The sequence below is a fragment of the Protomyctophum bolini genome (assembly GCF_963924005.1).
Source record: "Protomyctophum bolini genome assembly, chromosome: 8".
Classification (NCBI taxonomy): Eukaryota; Metazoa; Chordata; class Actinopteri; order Myctophiformes; family Myctophidae; genus Protomyctophum; species Protomyctophum bolini.
Window position 1 is genome coordinate 4,339,680 of NC_137869.1, and position 27,469 is coordinate 4,367,148.

The window sequence follows — 27,469 nt, forward strand, 5'->3', positions numbered from 1 at the left end:
GGAAATAACAAATAATTTCACCCACTATTTTACACCTGTAAACCTTTGTTGTGACAATACATTTGATTCAGCAAAATGATTATGAAAATATAATGTACATTTACAGTTGTGTAGTGTACAAATTATCAAGAGCACAAAGTGAAACTCCTAGTGTAAATGGACCCATTTGCGTAATTAAATTTATTTACGCATACCCTTTTGCGTATAACCACTGTCTGTTTTACTGTGTATGTATTTATTGTTGCTTTATTTGCACAACTGAAGGTGTCTTCCGTCTCAAAGTCTCAATAAAGGATCATTACTTTAACCAGGATGTCTCTTGGTTAGTCTATTTCATGAAATACAGTAAGCAGGTGTTCCTGCTATTTTCTAGACAAACACAATGTGTGAATGTTTGAACCGTACCGTGACGTGGAAGGAGAAGCAGTCGGGTAACTCCCGCGAACGAACTGTCTGCAAGTTAATTCCTTTCAGTTGAAACGTTATTTCGACATCCACAAGCCTGAATGACGAGGAAGGACATGTCAGTGAATAATGACATAGCTGGTGTTAATAAGAAAGGATTTGACTGTGTGTACTGATGGAATTATAGTGTACCTATAAAAGTCCAGATCAAAAAACGATGAATTCTGGTTTCTCCATTGGTTCACAGTCTTTGGGTTGAATGACATACAAGCTGTGAGGAAGAAATCAAATGGTCCAGATCTAGATCAGTGGTTCCCAAACTTCAGGTTGAGACCCAAAAGAGACATTACATTTGCCCGGGACGCAAACTAGTTAAAACAGCTTTTTCCACTACTTTTTATAATTATTTATGGCATTTCTTAGATGTATTTTTGTTTTAAAAAGTATACAATTCTTTAACATTTTATCCATTTAAAAAATATTTGTATTATTCATTATTTTGAGCGGTCCACACTCCACACCGCTCCTTTACATGGCTGTGTCCCTGTGTCCGTCTGTCTGTGCCTATGTCTGTTTAGAGTAAGACCTATTGACCCCTTATGCACCACTCAGTTCACACAGGTGTGACTTTTTTTAAATGTAGGAAAATAAAATGGGACTCGAGACCACTGTTGGGAAACAGCGGTCTAGAATAGATTTTTTTCTTTTTTTCTTTAATTGCTAGAATCTGTCATTTTTAGGGCTCAACTGTTTCAGACCTTGTGATTTTATAGTTGTACATTAAAGCAGTTTCTCCACTTAATCCCAATTCTTTAGTTAAAGGACCACTTCACCACATATTTCAACCTATCTTCATATAACTGGTCCTCACTACTAAAAGTGTCTCATGGTAGGGCTGTCGGCAGTTCAGAAACCCTGGGAAAATGGGGAATCCAAGCTAATAGAAACTGCAGGCTTTCCATTCCTGAAAAGTTGCAATGCGAGAATGGAAGCCATCGTTCTCACGATAATACAAATCTAAACAGATTAAAAAAAACATCTTATTTTAAAAACAATCTGCATAACGATGAACAGCTGCAGAGTCACACATGGCTGTGCATAGGAGACAGTGTTCTCACCTCTCAATACAATATTTTTTAAACCCTATACCCCCAAACTCTATACTAGATCCTCTAGTATTTCAGTGTCAGTGATCTACAAGCTCAGTTAGCCCACTACGCGTTGAGGAGTTGTGAGCTTGTAGATCTGCAATTTCCCCCAGATTATTAGCTCCAGAATAGAGATGCTAGGGTTCAAGTGGTTCAATTATGAGTCTGCTTAGCTGTTGTTGTTTTGACTCTTGTGTTATACTGTGGATTGGTTGTAATGGTGGCATGTTATGGATTTAGCTTCTGTATCAGTTCAGTCAGTCTGCATAAGTAAGTCTTGAATATACAGCATCATGTATGTTTATACAGCATATTCTAATTCCATATACAGTATGTGTTTTTTACACACTGTATATCAATACTAGCACAAAGAGTTTTTTTAATAAATCGAAGTAATTCATTAACTAAACACTTTCATATAATGCGTATTGAAGAAAAATGGCAACAAATTGTCCAGCAATCTTAATGCAACTATGAATAGTGTACAGTACAGAATGAAAACAAACACTGCTGTTTTCCCTCACCCTTCTCCAGCTGGGCATCAATGTCATAGGTCTCATCAGATGGCTCTACGCTGCCTCTCTTGTAGAACTGCTTACAGATGACAAGAGGAAGAAATCTCCCCTCCTCATCCTCAGCATAGCTGATCGGGCCCACAGTCAGACGACCCAGCTGGCTGTACTGTAAGCAATGGAAGACACAGGTAAAAACACAACATTCACGGATGACTTCTCATAAAGACGGAAAGAATCTATTATCATGTCAAACACACACACACAAGAAAAAAGAAAACTGGCACATCCGCTGGACGGTAGGTGCACGACCAACAGTGGATTTAAATAATAGACATTGCAAAAGCTCCCAGTCAAGGCTTTCATTATAGATTAACGTTATAGATTAACATTTTGACACAATCTTGTGTGTAGGTAAGTATTAATATTTTGTGCATAGCTTTCCTTACTGTATGGCTCTACAGTTAACGCTAAAATACAGGAATTATTTTAATTAATACATTCTGGATTGTTGGACACTAGATGTGCTGCCATCATATTGTAGTTTTGGACATTGTTGCAATATATCCATCGTGAGATGTAGACAATGGATATACAACTAATGGATTGTACAGAATCTTTAAAGTACATAACATGCTGGAATTTGCTGTGTACCGAACTTCAAAAGGCAGTTATGCAATAAGTGCAACAAATACAAAGCTCAAAATCCTGGGAAAGAGGAGGATGAACTGATTAGACTGGGGTTATTATGGAACATAATGATAACAGAAAGCAAACAAGACAGAAGGTGATTCCCGTTCGGAACGGGGGTAGATGTTTAGTTTCCCATAAAAGAGGAAGAAAGAGTGTGGGAGTGTGTGTGTGTGTGTGTGTGTGTGTGTGTGTGTGTGTGTGTGTGCCAATGGTGGGGGTACGTCTCGTGATGGACTTGCCTGGTCCATGACATAATAGAGACTGTCGTAGACGCGTTGTTGGCTGTAGACAGACACGCAGTAGTCATCCTCATCAACGCCACTGTAGTCCTTCAGAAAGAGGTTCTTGAGGGCCACGGCGTTCTCTTCCTTGTATGACACAACCAGCTGGTTGTTGAGGCCAAACAGGATGAGCTGTAATTAAAAAAAAAAAAAAAACACACACACACACACACACACACACACACAACAGAGATCAAATATTTAGATCAGACCGAAACACTCGCCCCAAAACACACTTGCCCACAGCAGTTAGTTTGACTGAAGGTTACGTTTAGGAATAGCCTACCTTGTGGCAAGCGTGTTTTTGAGTGAGCATTGATGTATTCTTAATCATTCATTATTTAAATAATACTGTATCAATTAATCCTTTAGATGTGGAACGTTGAAGTTAATGTTGTCCTTATCCTATTTTTAAAGCTGACATTGGAGTGAAATAATTTGTTATAGGCTGCGCTGACACAGATTATTATTCATGTAAAGTCTTCAACAATGCCTAGGCTACTGTTTGAGACTACAAATGGTCTTGCTTACTTGTGTGGTGATCATAACAATTTTCAGAATTTGCACTCCCAGTTTCCAGGGTTTTTGTCCTCTGGCCTTGTACTTTTCACAGGGACTCATAAAGTAGTATTTTAGGTCATCTCTCAGGGTGGCTTCTTTCATTGGGCCAATGTCTTGAGTCATTGTAGAGCTAAACACAAAGGTTAAACAATAAAACACACACACACACACACACACACACACACACACACTTTAATGCAGGAGCCTAGATAAAGAAAAGAAAATACGGAAGAACAACTTGTTCCAAACTGGTGCTGTGTTTTCTTGAGTTCAGTTCAATATAAACACTGCAGCCTTCTTGTAGTGTTTTTTTGACATGCTGTACGTTCTATGAATTACAGCACATTCAGCACCAACGTGAGAGAAGTGAAACCATCCATAATAATGATCCGTTTATTAGAATGTATTTCAACACCAGATGTGTTTCCTGTGCAGTGGGCCTACAATAAATTAGCCTTTGACAAGAAGAAGTCCATGTGCTGACTGAGTATGTACACACTGACTGCATTCATGTAACCGCAGGTCCAAGGTTAGTGCGTGGAACTAAAAATATTTGCTCAAGTCGATCGTACCAGAACTCTCACTGTAGCTCAGCATATATGAAAACGTCAAAAGTTTAGGCTGTTTTTAAATATGAGGGGAATATAGACCTACCGGTATATCAAAAAAGTATTTTAATATTAGGTCAATTTATTAGCGCATGCAGTCAACATTCACGGAAGAATAAAATGTCTTACCCAATTGAGTCGCTCCTGTCTAGGTATCGAACCAGCAATTCCATTGTATTAAATATGACAGAGAGTATATTTTCATACGATTATAAGCTAATAATCAGTTACAGTACAGTACAGTACAGTTTAGCAGCCGCAGCTGGTGCGTAAGGTCCATGGACTGCCTGTGAAAGTGTGAACACGCAACGTTCCAATGAGCCAATCAGGAAATTACTTTCAGGCGGTGCAAATATGAAGCTCCCAAGATAGTGGGTTGGTTCCCTTTTAATATTCTATGGTGGGTTCCACGCACACACAACTTCTACTTTTACTTTCGTCGATCCAGGATATATTTTTGAGTGGTGTGTGTGTGGGCTGGCTGTGTCCCTGCTGTCCGAGCGCGAACATAGCGTTTGTTCACCACCAAGTGTCACTGTTGCACAGCCTAACACACAGACACAGACACACACAGACCAGGGAGGTGGGCTTGTACAGTACAGTACAGTACAGTACAGTACAGCACAGCACCACTCACTTCAGACTTTGATTTACAATTTAAATAATCAATAATAATAATATAACTAAGTATTATTATTACTATTATTATTATTATTAATAATAATAATACAATGTTTCTTTCTTATTGTTATTATTATTAATAATAAAATATGTTTCTTTCTTTCTTCAATATGTTTCATTCTCATTTTTTTAAGGGTCCAATCACAGCCTTTAGCCGGGGAGCCACAGGCCCAAAAGCTCAACGGTTAAGGATTAACCTGTGATGTCATGACATACTTTTTATTTGTGTTTTTTCTATTCACTTGGTCATTAAGGTCCACAGTATGAGAGGTCTGCTCTTCCGGAAACATCGCAATTTTTGTATACCACACCATAGACAACCAATAGACCTATAAGGCAAAATGTCATCATACTTTAAGTAGCATGTGACATGTCAAACTAGGACGTTTTCATGATTCTGAATCCATTCCAAGCATTAGTTTTGCACAAATAACACTCCTTGGCCTAAAAACGGCTAAGTGGATATGGCCGAATTTAGGCCAAGGAGTGTTCTGTAACAGCCAGTGGGTTCCCCATCTCTTTAGTAAACAAAACATATATTTTCAGTTGAGTTGAGTTCCCATTCCCAAATTCATCCAATCAGGACTCGAGAGAGAGAACGCACACAGGATAACAGGAATAACAGGATACAGGATAAACAATCTCTCTGAAATGTGTAACCCCACCTTAAAATGTAGCCTATTGGAGACGGAGAGATGGGGAGACCCCCAGCCGCATCAACACAGTCCATTGTACAGCCCTTTTATTATGCAACGTATACATTTAGGCCTATCTAAATAAGATTTTGTCAGAGATTTAGAGTGAAAAGGAGTGGACTACAAGTAAAGCATATAGTAATAATATTAATGTAGGACTTGGTAATGGAATATTTTCAGTGTTTTATTGTTGCTTTTAAGAATCGGGGTACACTCATAATCGTAGGTCTACCCCTGTCCCCTACTGTATATGCTTTCTCACAGAAATGGCAATGAGTCGCCCAGTAATAACCTAAACCAGTGGTAAAACGTTTTAGACTCCCAAACTCTGAGAGTGTACAAATGTGTAAATGTAACAAATGGTCCTGTATAGAATCAATTTGGTTCCATTTGTACAGTACCGCCTCAAGTAAACCTGAGGGTCCCTGGAACCCATTTTGACAACCACTGACTTTAACAGTAAGTTTAAGTATTAAGACACATATGGTTAAGTATTTTTTCCAAAGCACAGGAGTGTAGAGGGACTCACCAATTTCTTTCACCCAGATTCTCACCTTGGCTCATCATGGTTCAAAACCTTCCAGTTCAAGGTTTCCTTCTGTGTTGTAAATAGACTAGAATATTGTGTACGTCTTTCCATACCTGGAGCAATTGTTGAAGTTAAGGCAGCATAATCCTCAGTGGGGTTTCTCAATTTAGCATTGGAGCTGGGCGTTCCTGTTTCTGTCACAGACAATAGTCTCTTTGTTGTCATAACACGCTATAGTAATCTTCCATCCTCAGGAGGCTTCCAGCTACAGTAGTCCCCAATAAGATAAGATAAACCGTTATTGATCCCCGGTGGGGAATTCAAGTTTCATAGCAGCAAAGCAGTGACACACATGGACAGGTGAGAATCAAGGTCAAGAGCAAATTAGACACAGTTATGCACTGTGTCTTTTTAACATACAATAGAAGCATAGCGTTGTATTCAGAGTATGACACCAGTTAATGTATGAATACACTCAATACAGTATGACTTGACTATACAGTATATCTACTAGTGAATATGTCAATTGTTATATAGCTTTTTTTGAATAGTTTATAAAAGAATTGCTAAATCAGACTTGATAGCATTTACAGTAATATAATTAGAATAGAATGTTTATTATTCATCCAATCAAATATACCACAAGACAAATAAGACAGCTAGAAAAAAGTACCATGACAAGAGGACAATATTTTTAAATTAATTTAGTTGTGTGTTGTGGGTGATGCGTGAAGCAGCCCCAACTGGTGCAAATCCAAACTAACTGGACTCTGAGCTGGGTGTGACCTGTTGTGCATTAGTGCGTCATTCTCACACACACTCAAGAGATGTCATGTCAACATGTCCATCTGCTCTGGCATGTAACATCTTGCCCACTTTCGACAATAAATGTGTTTGAAGATCTACTTGACTGTGTCGGAGGAACCCAAAGAAAGCCACAGAGGTGGCTCGCAACAATGTCTTGCAGTTGCAACAAGTTTCTTGTAAATGATAAATGCTCTCTGAATGGCCCCGGGCCCAGCCATGGTCAAATCCGACCCCGCCCATCTCTGTGCAAGATAAAACAAACAGTCATAAACCATAAGACATATTTGCACTGTGGTCCGCATTTAGCTGTCCTAAAACCACTGGGTGGTGATCACTTGCATACAAATGTCCCAAAACTTTTATTTTATTGTTAAACCTTAACTTCACCTCTAGATGGCTCTAGTGCATCAATGGAATAATGGCACAAATACACCAGTCAAACCCCATAGGCCCCTCATATCACCATCACCATAAATATCTACTCCCATAAATGTGGCCATATGTGTTTGTGCTTGTGTCTGATTTGTTGATTGATTCATATATCCTTAAAATTCTAAAGCCTTACATTTTTAAGTGAACAATTGAATTGGACTGTTTTTGGAATGTTATATCAAGTGTCCTGCTGACTCAGCCAGTTCACTGACCATGCTCCTTGTGAGTCATAAGGAGGACTGGATCCAACATGTCTCAATCTCTCTCTGCACTCGGTTTCCTGCATGTCTCTCTACATTTTCATATCTAAATGAATTATAAAATGCCAAGAAAAAAAAGAAGAGAATGCCATAATATTAGGCCAAATGAATTGATTAATTGATTACACAGGACCACAATGGAAACATTGTGTTATCCTTTTAGCATCATTGTACTGCAATTATGTTGCAGTTTCCTGGTGAAACTGTCAGGCCAACTAGTGGGTGTTGGTAGCAGTGCTAGAGGGTACGCATGGGAGGGACAAGCGTTGACTAAACTGCAGAGATAACAACTGATACAAACAAGATCTGATCACATCACCAGTGCATTGCAGTGCCTATAGAACAACATTCAATAGTTACAATTACAGTATATAAACAATAATATACTGTAATATAGGTAAATTATCCCTGAGGAGATGTAATAGGTAGAGTAGACTATTGTCTGTAAGATAGAGAACATATAGGTCAAGATGTTTGAAAACCATGACATTATCTTTTACCGCATGCCATGGAATTACAGCGTGTTATCACGCGTGTGAACTTCAGAACATGGGAAATAAGGTTCTGAACCATGAAGCATCACGGCCCAGAGCATCAATGTACCTCTGCTGTGGAAGACTCCGCACTTTACTTAGATCTGCTCAAAACTTTCTTCACTTATGCCCATTGAGATTTCAACACGGAATAAGACAAAAAAGGTAGGATTTTGATTGATAAGTATCCTATATTTGTGACTTTGTTTTCTGCATTGTGAATATACCAAATAGTTTGTTTTAAAATTAGAATAGAATTGAGAATTTTGAACATGGATTGAGTTATAGGCCCAAGAGGCAAGGTTATTGTAAACAAGAATTAAATGACATTTTTGGGAAATGCAACAAATACTTAGCTTACTGCCTTAAAATGAAATCACAGCAATAGATGGCAACATTAATAAAGGTTATACAGGAATATTGTCCCTACAGTCAAATCCTGTACATCAGAAACAGGTTTTTCTGTGTGAGAAATGCCAGTTTCTCTCTCTCTCATTGCAGCACACTGAAAACTAAGGATGAGCGGACGAGAGGAGAGGCAGCTAACGGACAGCACAGACGACAGTCAGATAACAGATGACTCCCTAGAAGATCCAGGAAAGGTTGATGGACCATTTCATATCTGCGTTAGATTATATATTGGATAGGATTGACAACAAACCTTATAACTATGCAACACAAGTCATGTGGACTTGATATGACTGGGTTGTAATTATAGATTTTGGGGATTTTGTTCATTTCTCACTGGGGACTGAGAAAGTATCTCTGTATAATATATTGTTCAAATGTAACTAAGATTTGAGATTTCTGTTATTTATTTTCCTGTGCTTGTGCATGTCTTATTTATTTTGTGATTTTACACATTTGTCATGAAGTTCACTATCCTGTGTATGGATTTAAACACAGGCTGGAAAATAAAATAAAAATAAAAGGGCACCCAAGAGTGAATTAACTTCATGTCTATAACGATGGAATTAGTATTAGTAACATAGGCTAGATATGTTCAACATCTATGCTTCCTGTGGCCTAATTACAAATTGATTGTTCGGCTTGACCAAGTTCTAAATGTATTGGCAAAATAATATATATATCTTTTTTGGTGGGAATCTTTGAAAAGAAAAGTAGCCTAATAGCATCTGGTCTTCTCTTGTCAGCTCAGGACGCTTTCTCCTCACCTGGTGTCAGGAGAACTTGAGAGTATGCTGCAGTGGTCGATCCATCACTGGTCCTCTTCTTCAGAGGCGCCATGCTTCGCCCCAGCGTGCACACAGCGTACGCCACTGGTCTCCCAGCGCCAACAATACAATGCAAACTCATCGAATAAATACTATCCTGTTGACAAGGTATGCAAACAGACCACATTTATGTATTTAGCATAACTGAGCTCTGGCAAACTTTAGGCATAATTATTTGGTTTATCAAAAGTAAACCAAAACTAATACTAAAGACATAAAAACACATGATACAACCCGTAAGCAAGACCCCAGCTGGAACGTAAATTAATATGTGTAACTGTAAAAAGCACAGATTTATTATTATTATTATTATTAACCATTTCATAAAATTATAGGGAAATATATCTCAAATGGTTGCAACAAGTTGGAAGATTATCATTCAATCAGCCAGAGTCACATGTATCACCTGCAAATGGCATGTGCTGTAAGGTCACATCTGAAACGTGTGAAATGGTCTACAGATACAGAAAATCAGTTCAACTGTAGTCCAAATGCCTTGGCTTCTCTTGCACCTATACAGGAGAGAGAGAGAGAGAGAGAGAGAGAGAGAGAGAGAGAGAGAGAGAGAGAGAGAGAGAGAGAGAGAGAGAGAGAGAGAGAGAGAGAGAGCGATTGTGTGTGTAATGTGTGTGTCAAATCAGTGTATACGCATCCTAACATGTGTTTTGGTCCCACAGCAACGTGTCACACTGTGTCTAGTGAGTGCAGCGTTCTTCAGTGCTCTGGGCTCATCTTTTCTCTATGGATATAATCTCTCTGTGGTCAACGCTGCTGCTCCTGTGAGTCAGCCATGAAATAATTCCCCTATCCGCTCTGTATGATAAGCTAACAATAAGCATAAGGTTAAATAATTGTATAAATACTGAGGGGCAAACCAAATGTTTTTAAACTTCAAAGTATTAAAATATAGACATCAGTCTGAATGGTCTTTGATGCTTCATATTTGCCTGAAGATCACATCATCTATAATAGTTATTTACTATGTTTATAAGGCATTGTAGGCTACTATGCAATGTATGCATGATAAAAGGTAAATATTGTAAACAGAACTCTCAGCTCCTTTATAGGTACAGTAACTAACAGCAGATACGTGGTATAGTGGAGCATGTAAAATGGATAATGAATGGATCTCCTCATACTCCCCTCTCACCCTCTCTCTCTCTTTCTCTAGTTTGTAATGGAGTTCTGTAACAGGACCTGGGAGGAGAGATATGGAGAAGCCATTGGAGAAGAAACAAGTACTTTCATATGGTCCATCACTGTCGCAATATTTTGTATCGGCGGTGCATGCGGAGCAATTCTTTCCACGGTACTTGTCAAGTACTTTGGGAGGTATGGTAACCACTTAAGCTCTAATTTATACTTCATCGTGCAACAGTGAGAATGTGAAAATAGCCTATCTACAAGCTCACAACTACAAGCAAAATTAAAAAATGCTATTGTTGAAAATGTTAGCCTATGACAGGTGTGTCAGATTGAAATCTGTAAAAGGAAAGATCTGGCAGTTTTGAACAAGACTTGTTGTCACTCTTTTGACAGCATTTCCTGTTGACAGTTACAGTTAACATTCTGTGGCTGTAAATAAACAGTGTAAAAAGGCCTGTATGACGTACTGTAAATACATCACCCATGACTTTGTGGTGGATCAATAAGTATTCAAATGATTCCATTGTTAGAAAATAAAGAATGGATCAAGGATTTGAATCATGACTGGAATAATATCCTTCAAATTAATTCTGTACATTACCTCTCATTACACTGTCTGCATACATGTATGTGTATGGCATTGCATTTGGCCTGTCTCTCACTTGCTCTCTCTAGCCATGTCTATTAAGGTCCTTATCATTCTTCACATTAGGAAAGGCACTTTGCTTTTGAACAACAGCTTTGCACTCACTGGCTGTCTGATGATGTCGCTGGGGGAGAAGGCCGACTCATTTGAGATGATCATCATTGGGCGTATCATCATTGGAGTGAACTCGGGTGAGTGTGTTTTTTGGACAGGGCTCCCCTTCTAAAATAGATTTCATTCTCAATGGGGTTTTACCTGTAAGGTTACAAATAATAATCATCGTCATTTACCAGGTTGAACAAATCACAACCATAAGTTGGTATCAATTTCTCAGAAGAAACACGTTGAATGGCAGAAATGTAAACAGTACAAAGTTGTTCCGATTGTCCCAAGAGGTGGATTCGTTAGCAAATTATAGGACAAGCGCTTCTTAGAATCCTCAGCTTGCATATATGATGTTTTTTCAATAATCACAACCAACAAGATTTTATATACATTTATGGCCTTTGTCATTTCTAAGCATGACTTGTGATTTCTTTTCTAGGTATTTCCCTTAATTCCGTGTCCATGTACCTGGCAGAGATTTCCCCAGTCCATATTAGAGGATCAGTTTGCCAGATGAACGCCATCTTGGTTAACTCTGGTATACTGGTTGGGCAGGTGTTGGGGCTTCCTCAGCTATTTGGCCAGGTCAGTGTCGTCAGAGGGAATCATATGTTGAGATCTATTCAGAATGAAGCAATCCAGAGCGATTTACAGTAAGCAAGAACAACACATGGTAGTACATCAAATACATAAGCAAGCTATAAGAACCTAACATCTGTCTAACAGTAGATTATTTGTACAATGAAACTGAGTATGACTAGAGTGCTATGTCTACATAATCTAAATGACGTAAATCTAGCCTATGCATACGCCGGTAAGGTCATTGAGGCTAGTGCAAGTGCTATGGTAAGTGTTGCATGCTAAAAATGCACAATGAACCAGTGTAAATTAGTTCCAAATGTTTAGGCTGTGTTGTTTTTTTTCCCCATAGGAATCCAGGTGGAACTTCCTATTTGCTTTTATTGCACTTCCTTCAGTGCTACAGCTGTGTGTGCTTCCACATCTGCCAGAGAGCCCACGCTACCTGTTGATAGAGAAGAACGATGAAGTTGGAGCAGAAATAGGTACACTATAATATAATGTAATATACGTACTGTACACACCACACACACACACACACACACACACACACACACACACACACAAGCAGGTAGCGTGGACTCTCTGGCTGATGTGGAACACAAGTAAAAAACCAAAAACAATGTTCCGTATACCAGCATTCAGGAGGTTATTGGGCAAGCAGGACGTGTCCCAGGAGATGGAGGAGGTGTGGGCAGAGTGCCGGGCCCAGAGCAACACGCGGTCCATCTCTGCTCTGAGTCTGGTCAGGAACCCAGCGGTGCGCTGGCAGCTCATCACTGTGATCATCACCATGGCCTGCTACCAGCTCTGTGGTTTCAATGCTGTACGTCACTCTACGTCGCAGTGAGCTTGTAGATCTGCTATTTTTTAATAGCCAACGTATACATGTGGTTAAAATGCTTGTGATGAACAAATCCCCCTTTAGGACGATAGTTTTTCTTCCGAAGATACAATAATGTAAGATACAAATAATACACATTACTTCATGACATGATACCATGTCCATAAGTTTAGGGAAGATGACAATGTATTCTCACAATGGATGTTTAGCTAGGGTATGTGTCACTTCCTGCATAAAAAAACCCAACAGATTATAACCAATTGCATGATGTAACACATTACAATACACATCATTACATGCTTCCTATCGCCTAAACATGTGATGTCATGACACGTTTTTGTTGTCGTTCATGGTTTATCACAGCTGTTTTATTACACTGACGGGATCTTGGATGAGGCAGGTATTGAGGATCATATAATCCCATACATCACGCTCAGTTTAGGAGGCACTGAAGTTATCGTTTCCATATTCACAGTGAGTATAGATAAAACATAAAACACTGAGCTACATTCTGTATGTGTGTGCAAGGTACTAATGCAATCTTTTCCCTCTTTTTCAACCTTTTTAAAGCAAGGTATATGCTAGTAGCCTATATCCTGACAGTTAGGACTTTTCACATAAAATGAAGATTTGCTGAGCCACAAAGTGATTGCAACTTTTGCAATTAGGCTGTGTGTGTGTGTGTGTCACTCAGTCCGCAATGACTCTCAATAATACACTGTATGATCATCAAATCCACACCAGACCATGGAACATATTTGTATATATGACTTAGTATCTGACTGTCATGATGAAATTTGGTGGTAAAAGATCAAGGTTAATAATTAATTTTCAAACCGGTAATATGTTATTTCACTTCCCAGCATTAGTGACTAAACTATGCACACCGCTAGGTTGCCCTGCCAAATGCAAACGAAAATAAAAGCCTGACTACCGAGGCTAAAGTTGCCTAAGTTCTGGAATAAAAATATTCATATTGCAAACACTTTAGCCAAGTCTGGTGGCATTTCACCTTATAGTGTGACCGTTATAATATATTATATATAATATCATATATTATATATATAATATATTCAGTTTTCCTCTCTTTTTCCATTTTCCGTACCACTTGGAACCCTAAAGTGTGAAATGTTTTGACAGGGCTGGGGCAAAAAAAAACGCACAGCTATTATTTCGCATATTAGTTTCTTGACAACCTAAGGATTTTGAATGTCTGTGTATTCCAAGGTCACCACATATTCTGCTTTTAAACATTTGCATTTGACACCATATAATCATCATATTTTATAATGCGTTTGCTTCCTCCAGGGACTTGCTATTGAACGCTATGGAAGAAGGCGTCTATTCGTCCTTGGTTATGTTGGAATGGCCGTAAGCCTCTGTCTTCTAACATTGTTCCTCAATATCCAAGTAAGCTCAATTATGGCTACACAATACACACAAGATTAGTTAAATCAATTTAAACGGGCCACACTACTGACTCTAAGAACTCTGTCCTATTGTTGACAGCACTCGGCTACCTAAATATTACTCTCCGAGTCCCGGTAAAGACTAAAACCTGAAACTATGACATTAGAAAAGCCTATGGCTTCTCTCTAATTGCCCTATTAAGTTTTATTTTTAACTTTTTATGGAATTTATGGAATATTTTATTACTTTCCCTTGCTGCAGTATAATTTCATTGAAATAAGTGCTGCCCTAATTTAGCAAATATTGGTAAAATTGGGTACTGACTATCATTTTGAATGGGTTTCCAACAGCACAAAGCACCATGGATTCCCTACCTCAGTTTTGGCTCCATTCTGCTTGTTATTGTTGCCTTCTGTCTCGGCCCAGGTAATGATAATCACTCACCATAATCCTGTCTTTATATGGATAGAAAGCTAAATTCTTACAATTACATTACCCACTATTCTATTAAGAGTTCATGAGAACAGATGAGTTGTGAACAGGGCCAGTGGAACATATTTCCATATGCTCACAGTAGTCTGTAGTAGATGATTGGTAAATTGTCTTATTATTTCAGTCTTATGTTCTGGGCCTCTATGACTTGGTTATTTATTTGCCCTCATATTGTCATGGTTTTTCTACCCAGCCAGTCTGCACTATTGTCGGATATTTTTTACGTTTCTCTTCCAGCTGGGGCTTCTTACATTTTAACTGGTGAGCTGTTTGAACAATCCTACCGACCTGCTGCCTTCATGATTGGTGGAACTGTGTCGTGGATCTGCAACTTCACTGTGGGCCAAGTGTTTCCTTTCATTGAGGTGTGTTAGAGAGGGTATAACATAATGGTGTACCCTCTTCCTTTTGACACGCACGCACGCACGCACACACACACACACACACACACACACACACACACACACACCCCGTATCCCTAAACGTATTTACCATTTTGAAAAACATTTTAAAATAGTTCAACTAGCCGATCTACATCGAAACATTGTGAGCTTGTAGATTGGCTATTTGAACTTTTTTTTATATTATTAAGTAAAACATGGCAAATTAGCTTAGGGATAAGGGGTGGCGCAAGAGATAGCCCATAGTCTTGTATTGGCCTAAAATAATTATTGTCTATATACTGTACATACATTCATGAATCCACTTGCTGACCGGCTGTCAGTATTGAGCAATTTGTTTTATAGGGGTTTCTTGTGACCCTACCATTAACATCCTGTATAAGGCAATAATGTCAAACTTTCCTTATGCTTTATAAGTAACATGTGACATGTCAAACTAGGGGTTTTTCATGATTCTGAATCCATTCCAAGCATTAGTTTTGCACAAAAAACACTCCTTGGGCTAAATAGCCACTTGCCCAAAATGTGCTGACGTACCTCATCACATTTGTGATGACGGCTATGGCCGTTTTTTGGCCGTCCACATCGGATGCCGGACTATAGAGATAGGGTGAGAAGTTCAGTCACCTGCGAGAGACACGGAGTAGAGCCGCTGATCCTTCTCTTGAAAAGGAGCCAGCTTGGTTCGGGCATCTATAGTACGGATGCCTCCGGAGGGGGTGACATCTCCATCTCCATCTATAGTACGGATGCCTCCGGAGGGGGTGACATCTATAGTACGGATGCCTCCGGAGGGGTGATATCTCCACACTGGCCTGGGAATGATGCTCAGGAAAGGGAAGTCTGGAGGATGGATGGATTATTGTTCATCAATCAATATTACTGTTAATATGACCATGGCTTTATTTAAAGTTTTCTTCGAATAAGCTTTTGAATATAGAAAAAATACATCGCAGTAATTAGAGGACAGCACACGATTTTAGATTTATCTCTGAACTGATTGAAACAATTGTCTGACCAATGCATAATTTAATTACGTCACGTGTGTAGGAAGTATTGCAGACCTACGTGTTCCTGGCGTTCGTGGGCGTGTGCTCGCTGTGTGCGATCTACATATACATCGTCCTCCCGGAGACCAAGAACAAGACCTTCAGGGAAGTCAGCCGCAGCTTCGCCGCCAGAAACAAAGTGTCCATCCCAGAAATCCAGAAGGACTACATCCCGATCTATAGGCATGACATCTAACGGTTTAATAGGACCAGAGGTTCTCAACCCCAACACACTGGTGGGCCATGAGGAAATTGAAAATGAGCCCACAAATACATGGCAAAACACTAAGTCTAAGATATGATGATATAAGATTAATATTTAAAAAAAGAATGAAAATACTGAAAAATGTGTTTTCTTGGTGATACCAATAATTAGGAACTATACTATGTTACAGTATACTATGTTAGTTCCATTGATCCAAGTCGGAAACACCATCAATCTTTGTTATTATTATTTAAATACTGGAGTTGAGAAATAATAAGTGGTGGCATTAACAGCTTCTCTTAATAAACGGAACACCATCAATTTGAACATGAAAATAAAACAGGCTCTGAAAATGCAGTGAGGCCCCGGCCCACCCACCTGACCGCTTAACACGGCAGCCGAGAGTGGACAGGTGGATAGAATGCTTTTGAGATCGTTAAGTGGGCCCTGATGGAGAAAATGTTGAGAACTAATGCATTAGACTTTGTTGCGGGGTAACAAACCCCACAGGTCCATTTGGTTCCATGATGGAACCCAAATCAACTCTAATAGATTACACAATTCACCCTTTTGGGTTGGACAAAATCCTTTCCCTCCATCCACTACCATTGAAATAACGTGTTTTTCAGTTGCTTTGTATTTATATTCTGTGCATACGATTCTTATTTTAAACTTGGTGTCAGTAAAAAGGAACATCACAGGTGCAGCATGGTGACTGGGCATATCATGTTTGTTTTCAGTCTTTTCCTCAAAAATGATGTTTTAGCAAATTCAACATAAACATGGCGGAACCAAGGCAAGGCAGAAAGAGCCTGCTGTAGCCTGAAAGAGCCGGCATAATCTATTGGTAAAAGGGTAGCAGTCACGTTTTGCATGGTATATTCTACGCATGAATCTGTATGTTTTCAGCTAGAATTAAACATTAAATGTGCTTTGAAAATCTACAACCTACACCGTGTTCTATTCGGATTGCATTTTTATAGCGGTGAAGGAGCCATTTCTGCCTGTCTGTGCCTTTAACCCGTTTGATGGGCGGGTTCACCATGGGGGGTGTGTGTCACACAGGATTGACATAATGACACAGGTGCAACAAGCCAGGTTGAATGGTTTGGAAGGTATGGGCACAAGAGATCACACGGTTTTTACCGTATCACTGTATTTTGTTATGCAAAATACAGTGATACGGTAAAAACCGTGTGATCTCTTGTGCCCATACCTTCCAAACCATTCAACCTGGCTTGTTGCACCTGTGTCATTATGTCAATCCTGTGTGACACACACCCCCCATGGTGAACCCGCCCATCAAACGGGTTAAAGGCACAGACAGGCAGAAATGGCTCCTTCACCCCGGCCCCTAATTGCGAATATGAAGCAATTATCAAAAGGGAGCCATAGTTCAATATTAAGTCATGTCCATTATTACAGTGCTTCTTGAAGCAGGAAGAGCTTGGATATGGGCCGCTCCAACTGCCCTGTCCTTGTCTTCAACTGTACTGAACGTACAAATCCTTTCTTGTCCGGGAAGGTCCTTGTCACCTTTCCCATGATCCATGATCCACGAGGAGCATTTTGGTCCATGACAACAACAATGTCCCCTGTCATGTAACTCCTGTGAGGCTTCGTCCACTTTTGTCGTTCCTGCAGTAGCGGCAAGTACTCCCTTGTCCACCTCTTCCAAAACAGGTCAGACAGATACTGAACCTGTCTCCATCGTCTCCTGATATAAAGATCGTTCTCTTGAAAGAGTCCGGGTGAGAGAAGGGGTTTCCCTTTGAGCAACAGGATATGATTTGGAGTGAGAGCCTCTAAATCATTGACATCATCAGAAACTTTGGTTATGGGGCGGTCGTTTAGAATAGCCTCAACTTCGCACAAGATAGTGTGAAGGCTTTCATCATCCAGTGATTGTTGTCGTAAAACAGAAAACAATACCTTCCTAACCATTCTGATGAGCCGCTCCCAGACACCGCCATGATGGGACGCGGCGGGGGTGTTAAAGGTCCAATTAATACCCCTTTTCAGGAGCGCACTTTGAATCTTGCTGTGATCTAAAGCAGTGACGGCCTCTCTTAACTCTCGCTCTGCTCCAACGAAATTTGTGCCGTTATCCGAACGCAAATGCTGCACTTGGCCTCTGCGACACATGAACCTCCTTATGGCATTAATACAGGAGTCTGTAGTCAGAGTGTAAGCAATCTCCAAATGTATGGCCCTGCTAGCCATGCAGGTGAAAATCACCCCGTACCTCTTGACCATAGCACGCCCTCTCTTGACCTCAATAGGCCCGAAGTAGTCCACTCCAACATTGGTGAAAGGAGGTAGGTCTGGAGTAATTCTTTCCATTGGCATGTCAGCCATTTTCTGCTCACTTGGCTGTCCTCGATACCGTCGACAGACTACACAGTCAGATATCACCTTCCGACAGGCAGAGTTAGCATTGGTGATCCAGTATTTCCGTCGCAATGTTGAGAGCATGTGGTTTCTACCCGCATGTCCAAGTTGTCTGTGAATGTACTGCAGAATGAGGTTGTCACGACTATGGTCGTGTGTGGTTATGATTAATTATGAGTGTTATGATTTATGAGTGTTATTTTGGATTATAAATATATATATGTTTATTGCTAATAGTATATATATATTTATATGGTGGTATATTGTTATAGTATATATATATGTATGTGGATTATCTTAGGCCTAGATGTCTTCTAATATATATATATATATCTATATCTGTGCAGCAGTTGTTATGAACCTGTATTAGACTAACTCTCCTCCCATGCAGAGGATACTAATGGGTTTTCAGACAGACTGATTGTCATCAGCTGTGTGGCTGGGGTAACCCTGTTGGCCATGACCATGGAGGTCTGATCAACCTCCCTGATTGGCTGACGGTCACGTGAGCGAGCTAGCGGCCGCGGCTCTCTCACTACATAGCCCATTCATGCCCAGCCCAGCGCTGGGGAAACACTTCCAAGGTCTTTCCCCCATCCGTCGTACTACTACTACATGTCGCCAACTGTTTTGTTCCTTTATTTTGTGAAGCTGAACTTTTGTTAGACAAGTTATTCCCTTCGGAAAGGAATAACTTTAGTTTTGTTTTTGGATTCCGTTTATTATGTTCATGCGAGTTAAAGAGCCATTTATTTTGTAAACTATTGTTGATTCTTATAATTTATTCATTATACTATTGAATAAATCCTTGTATTAAGGCCTTGGTTTCCGTTTCTCTCATATATTACATTACCTTTACCCCTAGACATATGGTTTTGTAACATATTTGGGAGCCCGTCCGTTTCAAAAAACAAATTAAGGATTCAGTTGTTCAGTTGGTTATGTTTTTTGTTTTGCTAGTATTGCTTTTGGTGGTAGACGGATTGGGGAGTATTAATGGTGAGTATGTTGCTCGTACCAGTTTGAGTAGCGGATTTTGTATATGGCCTGTACTTGGTATGGCCTCTGATGACCAGGGTGCTAGTACGGATGTCCTGTCGCTTGAGGAGCTACAACAGTGCTCATATTGGGAATTGTACAGTATTGCCAAACAATTTAACGTTCCTTTACCGCACGGTACCAAAAAGAAAGAGGCGATTTTCGCAGCTGTCTCACGGCAGTTGTTTTCACAGGGAGTCATTACGATGCTGTCAGATGAGAGTGAGGGGGGAGACGTATCACTCATTGTCGCAGAACCGAGTTCTAGTGGGGCCAATCAGTCTGACACTACGGGTGTGTTAGAGCAGGGCGAGGATCCCGCGGGGGACCCGTCTGCTCAGGCCCCACATGATTACCCACGGGGCACTGGGGGGAGTCCTCAGGACATAGGGGGGGTTCTGCGCCTCCGGGAGCTTGAGCTGGAAATAGCACTAACAACGCTGAAGAGCGAGGAGTGCAAACTACAGCATCAGAGGCATGAGCTCGACATGGCACGCCTGCGAGGCCAGACCTACCCCGACGAGGCGTCCGCAGGGGCGCCCGCCTCCCAGCAGCGACACGGGTCACCCCCAGGTTCCAGAGGAGTGGCAGCGTTCGACATAAGCAAACAAATCGCATTGGTACCTGCGTTCAAGGAGGGTGAGTTGGATAACTACTTTTGTGCTTTTGAACGAATTGCTGGTGCTGTTAAGTGGCCCAGGGAATTCTGGAGTTTGCTACTCCAATGTAAGTTGACAGGTAGAGCACAGGATATCTGTAGCGCACTCACGGTGGATGAGAGCCTATGTTATGATGTCGTAAAGGCGGCTATCCTTAGCGGTTTCGAAATGGTGCCTGAACATTATAGGCAAAAATATAGGGCCGCTCAAAAATCCTCTACTCAAACGTTTGTGGAATTTGGCCGTGAAAAAGCCACATTGTTTAGGAAATGGTGCAACGCGAGCAACGTACACACTTTTGAGCAGCTTACTGAGCTGATAGTGATGGAAGATTTCAAATCATGTATCCCAGATCGTATTGTTGTCTATCTTGAGGAACAAAAGATTAACTCAATTGCTAAAGCCTCTGTGAGGGCCGATGAATATGATCTGACGCACCGTTCGGGTGTTTCTCCGGTGCGTAGCGGGGAGGGTCTGTTCAACATGCAGAAAAAACAGCACAAATTGTCACAACCGAAAAGTCCACCGAGGGGCGCAAGTGCAGCGCCTGACAATCGTGCTTGTTTTTACTGTCATGAAGTGGGCCATTTGGTTTCTCGCTGCCCTAAAGTACAACATAAGCAGCAGAAAGAGAATGGAAATGGAAATGTGTATTCAAAAAAACCAAAGGGTGTGGGGTTTGTGCATACTATTCCTCGGTCTGCTTCCGAGACAGCTATGGCTGTCCGGGCGGAGGTAGAGGAGTGTTTTGATCCCTTTATTTTTCATGGCTCAGTCTCGCTGTCTGATAAGGAAAATGAGCGCGTTCCTATCACCATTTTGCGTGATACAGGCGCCTCACAGTCCCTTATTTTACAGAGTGTACTGCCATTTGCGGAGAATACCTTTTGTGGTTCCGATGCATTGGTTTTGGGCGTGGAAATGATATCCTCTCGCGCTCCATTGCATATGATCCACCTACGCTCTCCACTTGTTTCTGGTCTTGTGCAGATCGGGCTACGTGAAAGTTTACCCATTGAAGGGGTGGGGATGATTCTTGGCAACGACATAGCTGGGGACAAAGTGTTTGCGTCGCTAGAAGTGGTTGAAAAACCTGTGGCTAACGTAGCTATGCCTGCGCTGGGAGCCCCACCCACTGTGTTTCCGGGTTGTGCTGTGACTCGCGCACAATTGAAAAAGTTTGATGACGAGGCTACGTTGTGTGACACTTTCTTGTGTGCCGAGCGACCAGTGGGTGATGCCCCACAGACACCGCGTAAGCGGGCTAGGAAAAGCTTGCTGGCTACTAAAAGTGATTTTGGGTTTGATATCGATAGGGAAACATTTGCGCATGCGCAGAAGCACGATCGCTCTCTCTCTGTGTGCTGGGAGGCAGTTACCAAAGTGGGTGAGGCTGCTGGGCCGAGTGCATATAGTGTAGAGGATGGCCTCCTTGTGCGTAAATGGTTTCCAGCGGCTATCGGTGACTTGAAATGGAATGTGGTGCGTCAGGTTGTGGTACCTCAGGGTTTCCGTTCCCAGATTCTCAGTCTGGCTCACGACAACATTTCTGGCCACCTGGGCATTCGTAAAACTTATGACCGCATCCTACGCTATTTTTTCTGGCCGGGTTTGAATGCGTCTGTTACTGACTTCTGCCGCACTTGTCATGTGTGTCAGATGACGGGGAAGCCAAACCAGACTATTCCGCCCGCGCCGTTGAAACCGATCCCTGCTGTGGGTGAACCATTTGAGCACATCATGATTGACTGTGTCGGTCCATTACCGACCACAAAATCTGGTCACAAATACCTTCTTACTGTAATGTGTAGTGCAACGCGCTACCCAGAAGCGTTCCCATTACGCACACTAAAAGTGAGACCAGTTATTAAAGCGCTTTCTAGCTTTTTCTCTACTTTTGGTTTTTGCCGGTATCTTCAAAGTGACCAGGGCTCAAATTTCATGTCAAAATTATTTGCTCAAGTTGCTTCCACCCTTGGCATAGAACACAGACACTCTAGCGCTTATCATCCTGAGTCCCAGGGCGCGCTTGAGCGGTTTCACCAGACGTTGAAAGCGATGATGAAGAAATACTGTCACGAAACTGGTAAAGCCTGGGACGAGGGCTTGCCTTATCTTATGCTGGCAGTAAGAGAGAGCGTACAGGAGTCGCTGGGGTTTAGCCCAGCGGAGCTGGTGTTTGGCCATACGGTGCGCGGGCCGTTGCGTGCGTTTCGAGAGGGCTTATTAGCCAACGCAAACTCGCCGGTGACTAATGTATTGGATTTTGTTGCGGGGTTTCGCGAGCGATTGCACAAGGCCAGACAGATGGCTAGCAGCTTTCTGAGTAAAGCTCAAGGTAAAATGAAGGCATGGTTTGACAGGAAGGCTGTGCATAGAGTGTTTGCTGTGGGTCAGAGGGTGTTGGTGCTGCTCCCACTGCAAAACTCAGCCTTCCAGGCCAAATTCAGTGGTCCTTATGTGATTGACAAAAAAATAAGTGAAACGGATTATGTGATTTTGACGCCCGATCGTCGCAAAAAGACAAGGGTTTGTCATGTGAATATGCTCAAGCCGTATCTGGCTCGCACCGAGTCAGATACTCCTGTTATTCCCGCAGTTGTCGCCTCACTTTCTGCAGCAGCGCCGTCACTTTATTCCCCTGAGAGTGATGGGCTGCGTGTAAAAGGTTCGTCTGGGTCACGTCTACAGAACTCTGAAATATTGAATGATTTACCGGGGTATTTAAAACATTTGGGTCCCCAGGCGCAAGCAGACATTATTGATTTGATGGAAAATAATGTGAATCTGTTTTCAGATAACCCATCATGCACATCAGCCCTTTCTCATGACGTAATTGTACAGAAGGATTGCCCTCCTATTAAGCAACATGCCTATCGGGTTAATCCAACCAAGCGTGCTTTACTACGAAAAGAGGTTGACTACTTGTTAGAGAACGGGCTGGCTGTTCATAGCAGCAGTGCGTGGTCTAGCCCCTGCTTGCTGGTGCCTAAGGCTGACGGGAGCCAGCGGTTTTGTACAGATTTTCGTAAGGTTAACAATATAACGCAGGCTGACAGTTATCCGCTCCCGAGGATGTTGGATTGCGTGGATCGGGTGGGGTCTGCTAAATTTGTAACTAAATTGGATTTGCTAAAGGGTTATTGGCAAGTGGCTTTGACACCCCGTGCATCAGAGATCAGTGCATTCGTGACACCAGACGGTTTATACCAATATACAGTGATGCCATTTGGCTTAAGAAATGCACCAGCGACATTTCAAAGATTAATGAATAATGTACTAAGAGGCGTGGACAATACAGAGACTTATTTGGACGATGTTGTGGCATATAATGATACTTGGCTTGAGCATATACACACTTTGAGACAGATTTTTCAGCGGTTAGGAGAGGCTAACCTGACATTAAATTTGTCAAAATGTGAATTTGGTTGTGCGACCGTAACGTATCTTGGGAAGCAGGTTGGTCAGGGCCAGGTACGTGCTATTAATGCAAAAATCCAGGCTATTCTAGAATATCCTGTGCCGAGGACTAGGCGTGAGCTCCGCCGGGTTTTGGGCATGGCAGGTTACTACCGGGGGTTTTGCAAAAATTTTGCTGCCGTCACTGCGCCGCTGACTACGCTGACTAGCGTCAAAAGAGTATTTATCTGGTCGCCTGCCTGTCAGTTAGCGTTCGAATCCTGCAAGGCTCTCCTCTGCAGCACTCCAGTCCTGGCTGCGCCCGACTTCACCAAACCGTTCAAGCTGGAGGTGGATGCCAGCGCCTGTGGCGCCGGTGCTGTCCTGCTCCAGGAGGATCTTCAGGATATCGATCACCCCATCTGTTACTATTCAAAGAAATTTAATTCAGCGCAGGGTAACTATAGTACCGTTGAGAAGGAAGCTCTCGCCCTGTTACTTGCATTACAATTTTTCGAGGTATATGTTGGCTCAAGCCCGTTGCCTATTGTTGTCTATACTGACCATAATCCCCTTGTGTTCCTAAGGCAAATGCAAAATTCAAATCAGAGACTGATGAGATGGTCCTTGATGCTACAGGACTTTGAAGTGGAAATTCGCCACAAGAAGGGGACGGACAATGTCCTTGCGGATGCCCTTTCCCGGGTTTAAGGTGCTCTCTTCCTTGAGAAGAAGTTATTTGGGGATATAACTTCTTTTCGGGAAGGGGGGTGTCACGACTATGGTCGTGTGTGGTTATGATTAATTATGAGTGTTATGATTTATGAGTGTTATTTTGGATTATAAATATATATATGTTTATTGCTAATAGTATATATATATTTATATGGTGGTATATTGTTATAGTATATATATATGTATGTGGATTATCTTAGGCCTAGATGTCTTCTAATATATATATATATATCTATATCTGTGCAGCAGTTGTTATGAACCTGTATTAGACTAACTCTCCTCCCATGCAGAGGATACTAATGGGTTTTCAGACAGACTGATTGTCATCAGCTGTGTGGCTGGGGTAACCCTGTTGGCCATGACCATGGAGGTCTGATCAACCTCCCTGATTGGCTGACGGTCACGTGAGCGAGCTAGCGGCCGCGGCTCTCTCACTACATAGCCCATTCATGCCCAGCCCAGCGCTGGGGAAACACTTCCAAGGTCTTTCCCCCATCCGTCGTACTACTACTACATGTCGCCAACTGTTTTGTTCCTTTATTTTGTGAAGCTGAACTTTTGTTAGACAAGTTATTCCCTTCGGAAAGGAATAACTTTAGTTTTGTTTTTGGATTCCGTTTATTATGTTCATGCGAGTTAAAGAGCCATTTATTTTGTAAACTATTGTTGATTCTTATAATTTATTCATTATACTATTGAATAAATCCTTGTATTAAGGCCTTGGTTTCCGTTTCTCTCATATATTACATTACCTTTACCCCTAGACATATGGTTTTGTAACAGAGGTGTGAAAAATGTGTACCTTTGGAGAGTATTGCAGGATGTTTCGACTCTTCCGGTAAAGCTGCCCGACTGAGTCTTCCACCTACTCGCAGTAGACCATCCTTTAACACAGGATCCAATTTACAGATGGTACTGGTTTTCCTTACACCAGATGCTCCACCTTCCAATGAAGTAATTTCTTCACCAAAGGATTCCTGCTGACTGAAACGGATGATAGTAGATTCTGCTCTGTACAAGTCACTTACGGACAGCGACTGACCTCCAACTGCAGCTCGAACCTTTCTCATCGCTTCTTCTACCATTTCTGGCTGTGTGGAAGTTCCATTGACAGATAAAGAAGTAACAACTTCATTCCTCTTTTTCCTCAACTCCAGAAGAATGCCTTTGAGCTTAAGGAACCAAGCGACTGAAGTCCTGAGTTTAGTCCACCCAGAAAAGTACTTCATGAGCTTGATAGTTGCACCTTCGATTTCTGTGATGACAGCATTCACTATCAGCTCTCTTTTAATCTCTGGATCACCTGCAGAAATAGGCCGTGGTTCAAAAGGTCTTGGCCAGTCCGTCTCTGGCTTTCGCAGAAAGTCTGGGCCTGAAATCCACCTTTTGCATGCTATGAAGTTATCAGCAGTCAAACCTCTGGAGGCCTCATCAGCCGGATTATTCTTTGACCTGACGTACCTCCACTGAACGACCTTTGTTGCATCCCTTATAGCAGCCACTCTGTTTGCCACAAAGGTGTGGAACCGCTTGGTGTCATTATGAATGTACTTCAGCACTGTCTGACTGTCAGTCCAGAAGCAGGACTCCTCCAACTCAAGTGGCAATTCGTTCCTCAGCATCTTGTCAACTTTAACGGCTAACACAGAGGCGGTAAGTTCAAGACGAGGGATTGTTGTCTGTTTTAATGGAGCAACTCTGGCTTTGCCCAACATGAAAGCAAGGTGAACATCTTCATCCTGGTTCTCCATCCTGATGTAAGACACTGTGCCATAACCATGGTCACTGGCATCTGCAAAATGATGCAACTGCACCTGTATGGGTCCTCTGAAGCCATGTGGTTTAATGCAGCGATCAACCTTCAATTCTTCCAACTTTTTCAGGTCCAGCAGCCATTCGTTCCACTGCTGTGAGAAGGCCTGAGGAATAGGGTCATCCCAGGACATGTTTTTTCTACACATTTCTTGCAACAGTAATTTTGGTACCAAGGTGAATGGTGCTAAGAATCCCAGTGGGTCGTAGATGGAACTAACAATTGAAAGGATCCCACGTCTTGTGTGTGGTCGGGTTTCCACCGCTGGCTTGAACATGAAAGCATCACTTTCAGCGCACCAATTCAAACCAAGTGCCGTCTCCACTGGCAAATCTTCTTGGTCCAAGCATAGATGTCTGGTTATTTTTGACCGCTTTGCTTCAGGAATAGATGATAGTACAGCCCGACTGTTGCTTGTCCATTTAACTAACTGAAATCCCCCTCTTGAGCATATGTCAGTTAGGTCCATTACCAACTGGGTTGCTTGCTCTTCTGTGGGTTCGGATTTTAGACAATCATCCACGTAAAAGTTGTTATGGATGGTATTTGTCACCTCTACATTGAATTCGTCCTTGTTGTCCACTGCATTCCTTCTCAAAGCGTAGTTGGCACAGCTTGGTGAAGAAACTGCTCCAAAGATGTGAACTCTCATTCTGTGTTCCGCTGGGCTCTGTGAGATGTCTCCTTGTGGCCACCACAGGAAACGCAGAAAATTCACATGCTTTTCTGATACCTTTACTTGATGAAACATGGCCTGGACATCAGTCATTAGGGCAATGTTCTCTTGTCTAAATCTTGTCAAGACGCCAAAGAGAGAGTTGGTGAGATCGGGACCTTGCAAAAGCCGACAGTTCAATGAGGTTCCTTTAAACACTGCCCCACAGTCAAAGACTACCCTCAGGGTTTTCTTTTTTGGATGATACACCCCATGATGAGGGAGATACCACAGACTGCCGTCCTTGCCTTCCACCTGGTCTTGAGGTACCACTTCTGCATATCCATTCTTGATCATATCCGTGAGGAATGCTGTATACTCCTCCTGGTATGCTTTATCCCTCATGAACTTCCTTTTGAGACTTTGAAGGCGCTGTTCAATTACACACCTATTGTTTGGCATGTTGACGTGATCTACTTTAAAGGGCAAGTCCATGCAATAATGACCTTCCAGCATGCATGT

At 41.8% G+C, this 27,469-nt stretch overlaps 2 protein-coding genes across 5 annotated transcripts in view; one reads left to right on the plus strand and one right to left on the minus strand.

Moving 5' to 3' along the window:
- mcoln2 (mucolipin TRP cation channel 2) overlaps window positions 1-12,631 on the minus strand; it is a 26,761-nt gene extending 14,130 nt beyond the window's left edge. The window contains exons 1-10 of one of the 4 annotated variants that reach the window (XM_080769711.1): window positions 12,492-12,631; window positions 11,746-11,850; window positions 11,278-11,427; window positions 9,787-9,892; window positions 9,321-9,477; window positions 3,571-3,730; window positions 2,998-3,171; window positions 2,078-2,234; window positions 598-676; window positions 406-502 (exon numbers count right to left, since the gene is read on the minus strand). In XM_080769711.1, the coding sequence (XP_080625837.1) occupies window positions 406-502; window positions 598-676; window positions 2,078-2,234; window positions 2,998-3,171; window positions 3,571-3,723 (660 nt within the window). In that variant the 5' untranslated portion in view covers window positions 3,724-3,730; window positions 9,321-9,477; window positions 9,787-9,892; ... (1 more) ...; window positions 11,746-11,850; window positions 12,492-12,631. Of the gene's footprint in view, window positions 1-405; window positions 503-597; window positions 677-2,077; window positions 2,235-2,997; window positions 3,172-3,570; window positions 3,731-4,337; window positions 4,458-6,113; window positions 6,222-9,320; window positions 9,478-9,786; window positions 9,893-11,277; window positions 11,428-11,745; window positions 12,172-12,491 lie in introns of those variants that run through there. The other 3 variants (XM_080769712.1, XM_080769710.1, XM_080769709.1) reach the window with 3 other exon arrangements.
- Window positions 8,664-16,248, plus strand: LOC308319569 (solute carrier family 2, facilitated glucose transporter member 9-like; the record flags this gene model as incomplete). Its single annotated transcript, XM_080769671.1, has 9 exons — window positions 8,664-8,747; window positions 10,058-10,159; window positions 10,552-10,618; window positions 11,717-11,862; window positions 12,209-12,341; window positions 12,495-12,682; window positions 13,064-13,100; window positions 14,840-14,967; window positions 16,054-16,248. The coding sequence occupies 9 exons, from the start codon at window positions 8,664-8,666 to the stop codon at window positions 16,246-16,248; spliced, it is 1,080 nt and encodes a 359-aa protein (XP_080625797.1).
- Between the last annotated feature and the right edge of the window lie 11,221 nt (window positions 16,249-27,469).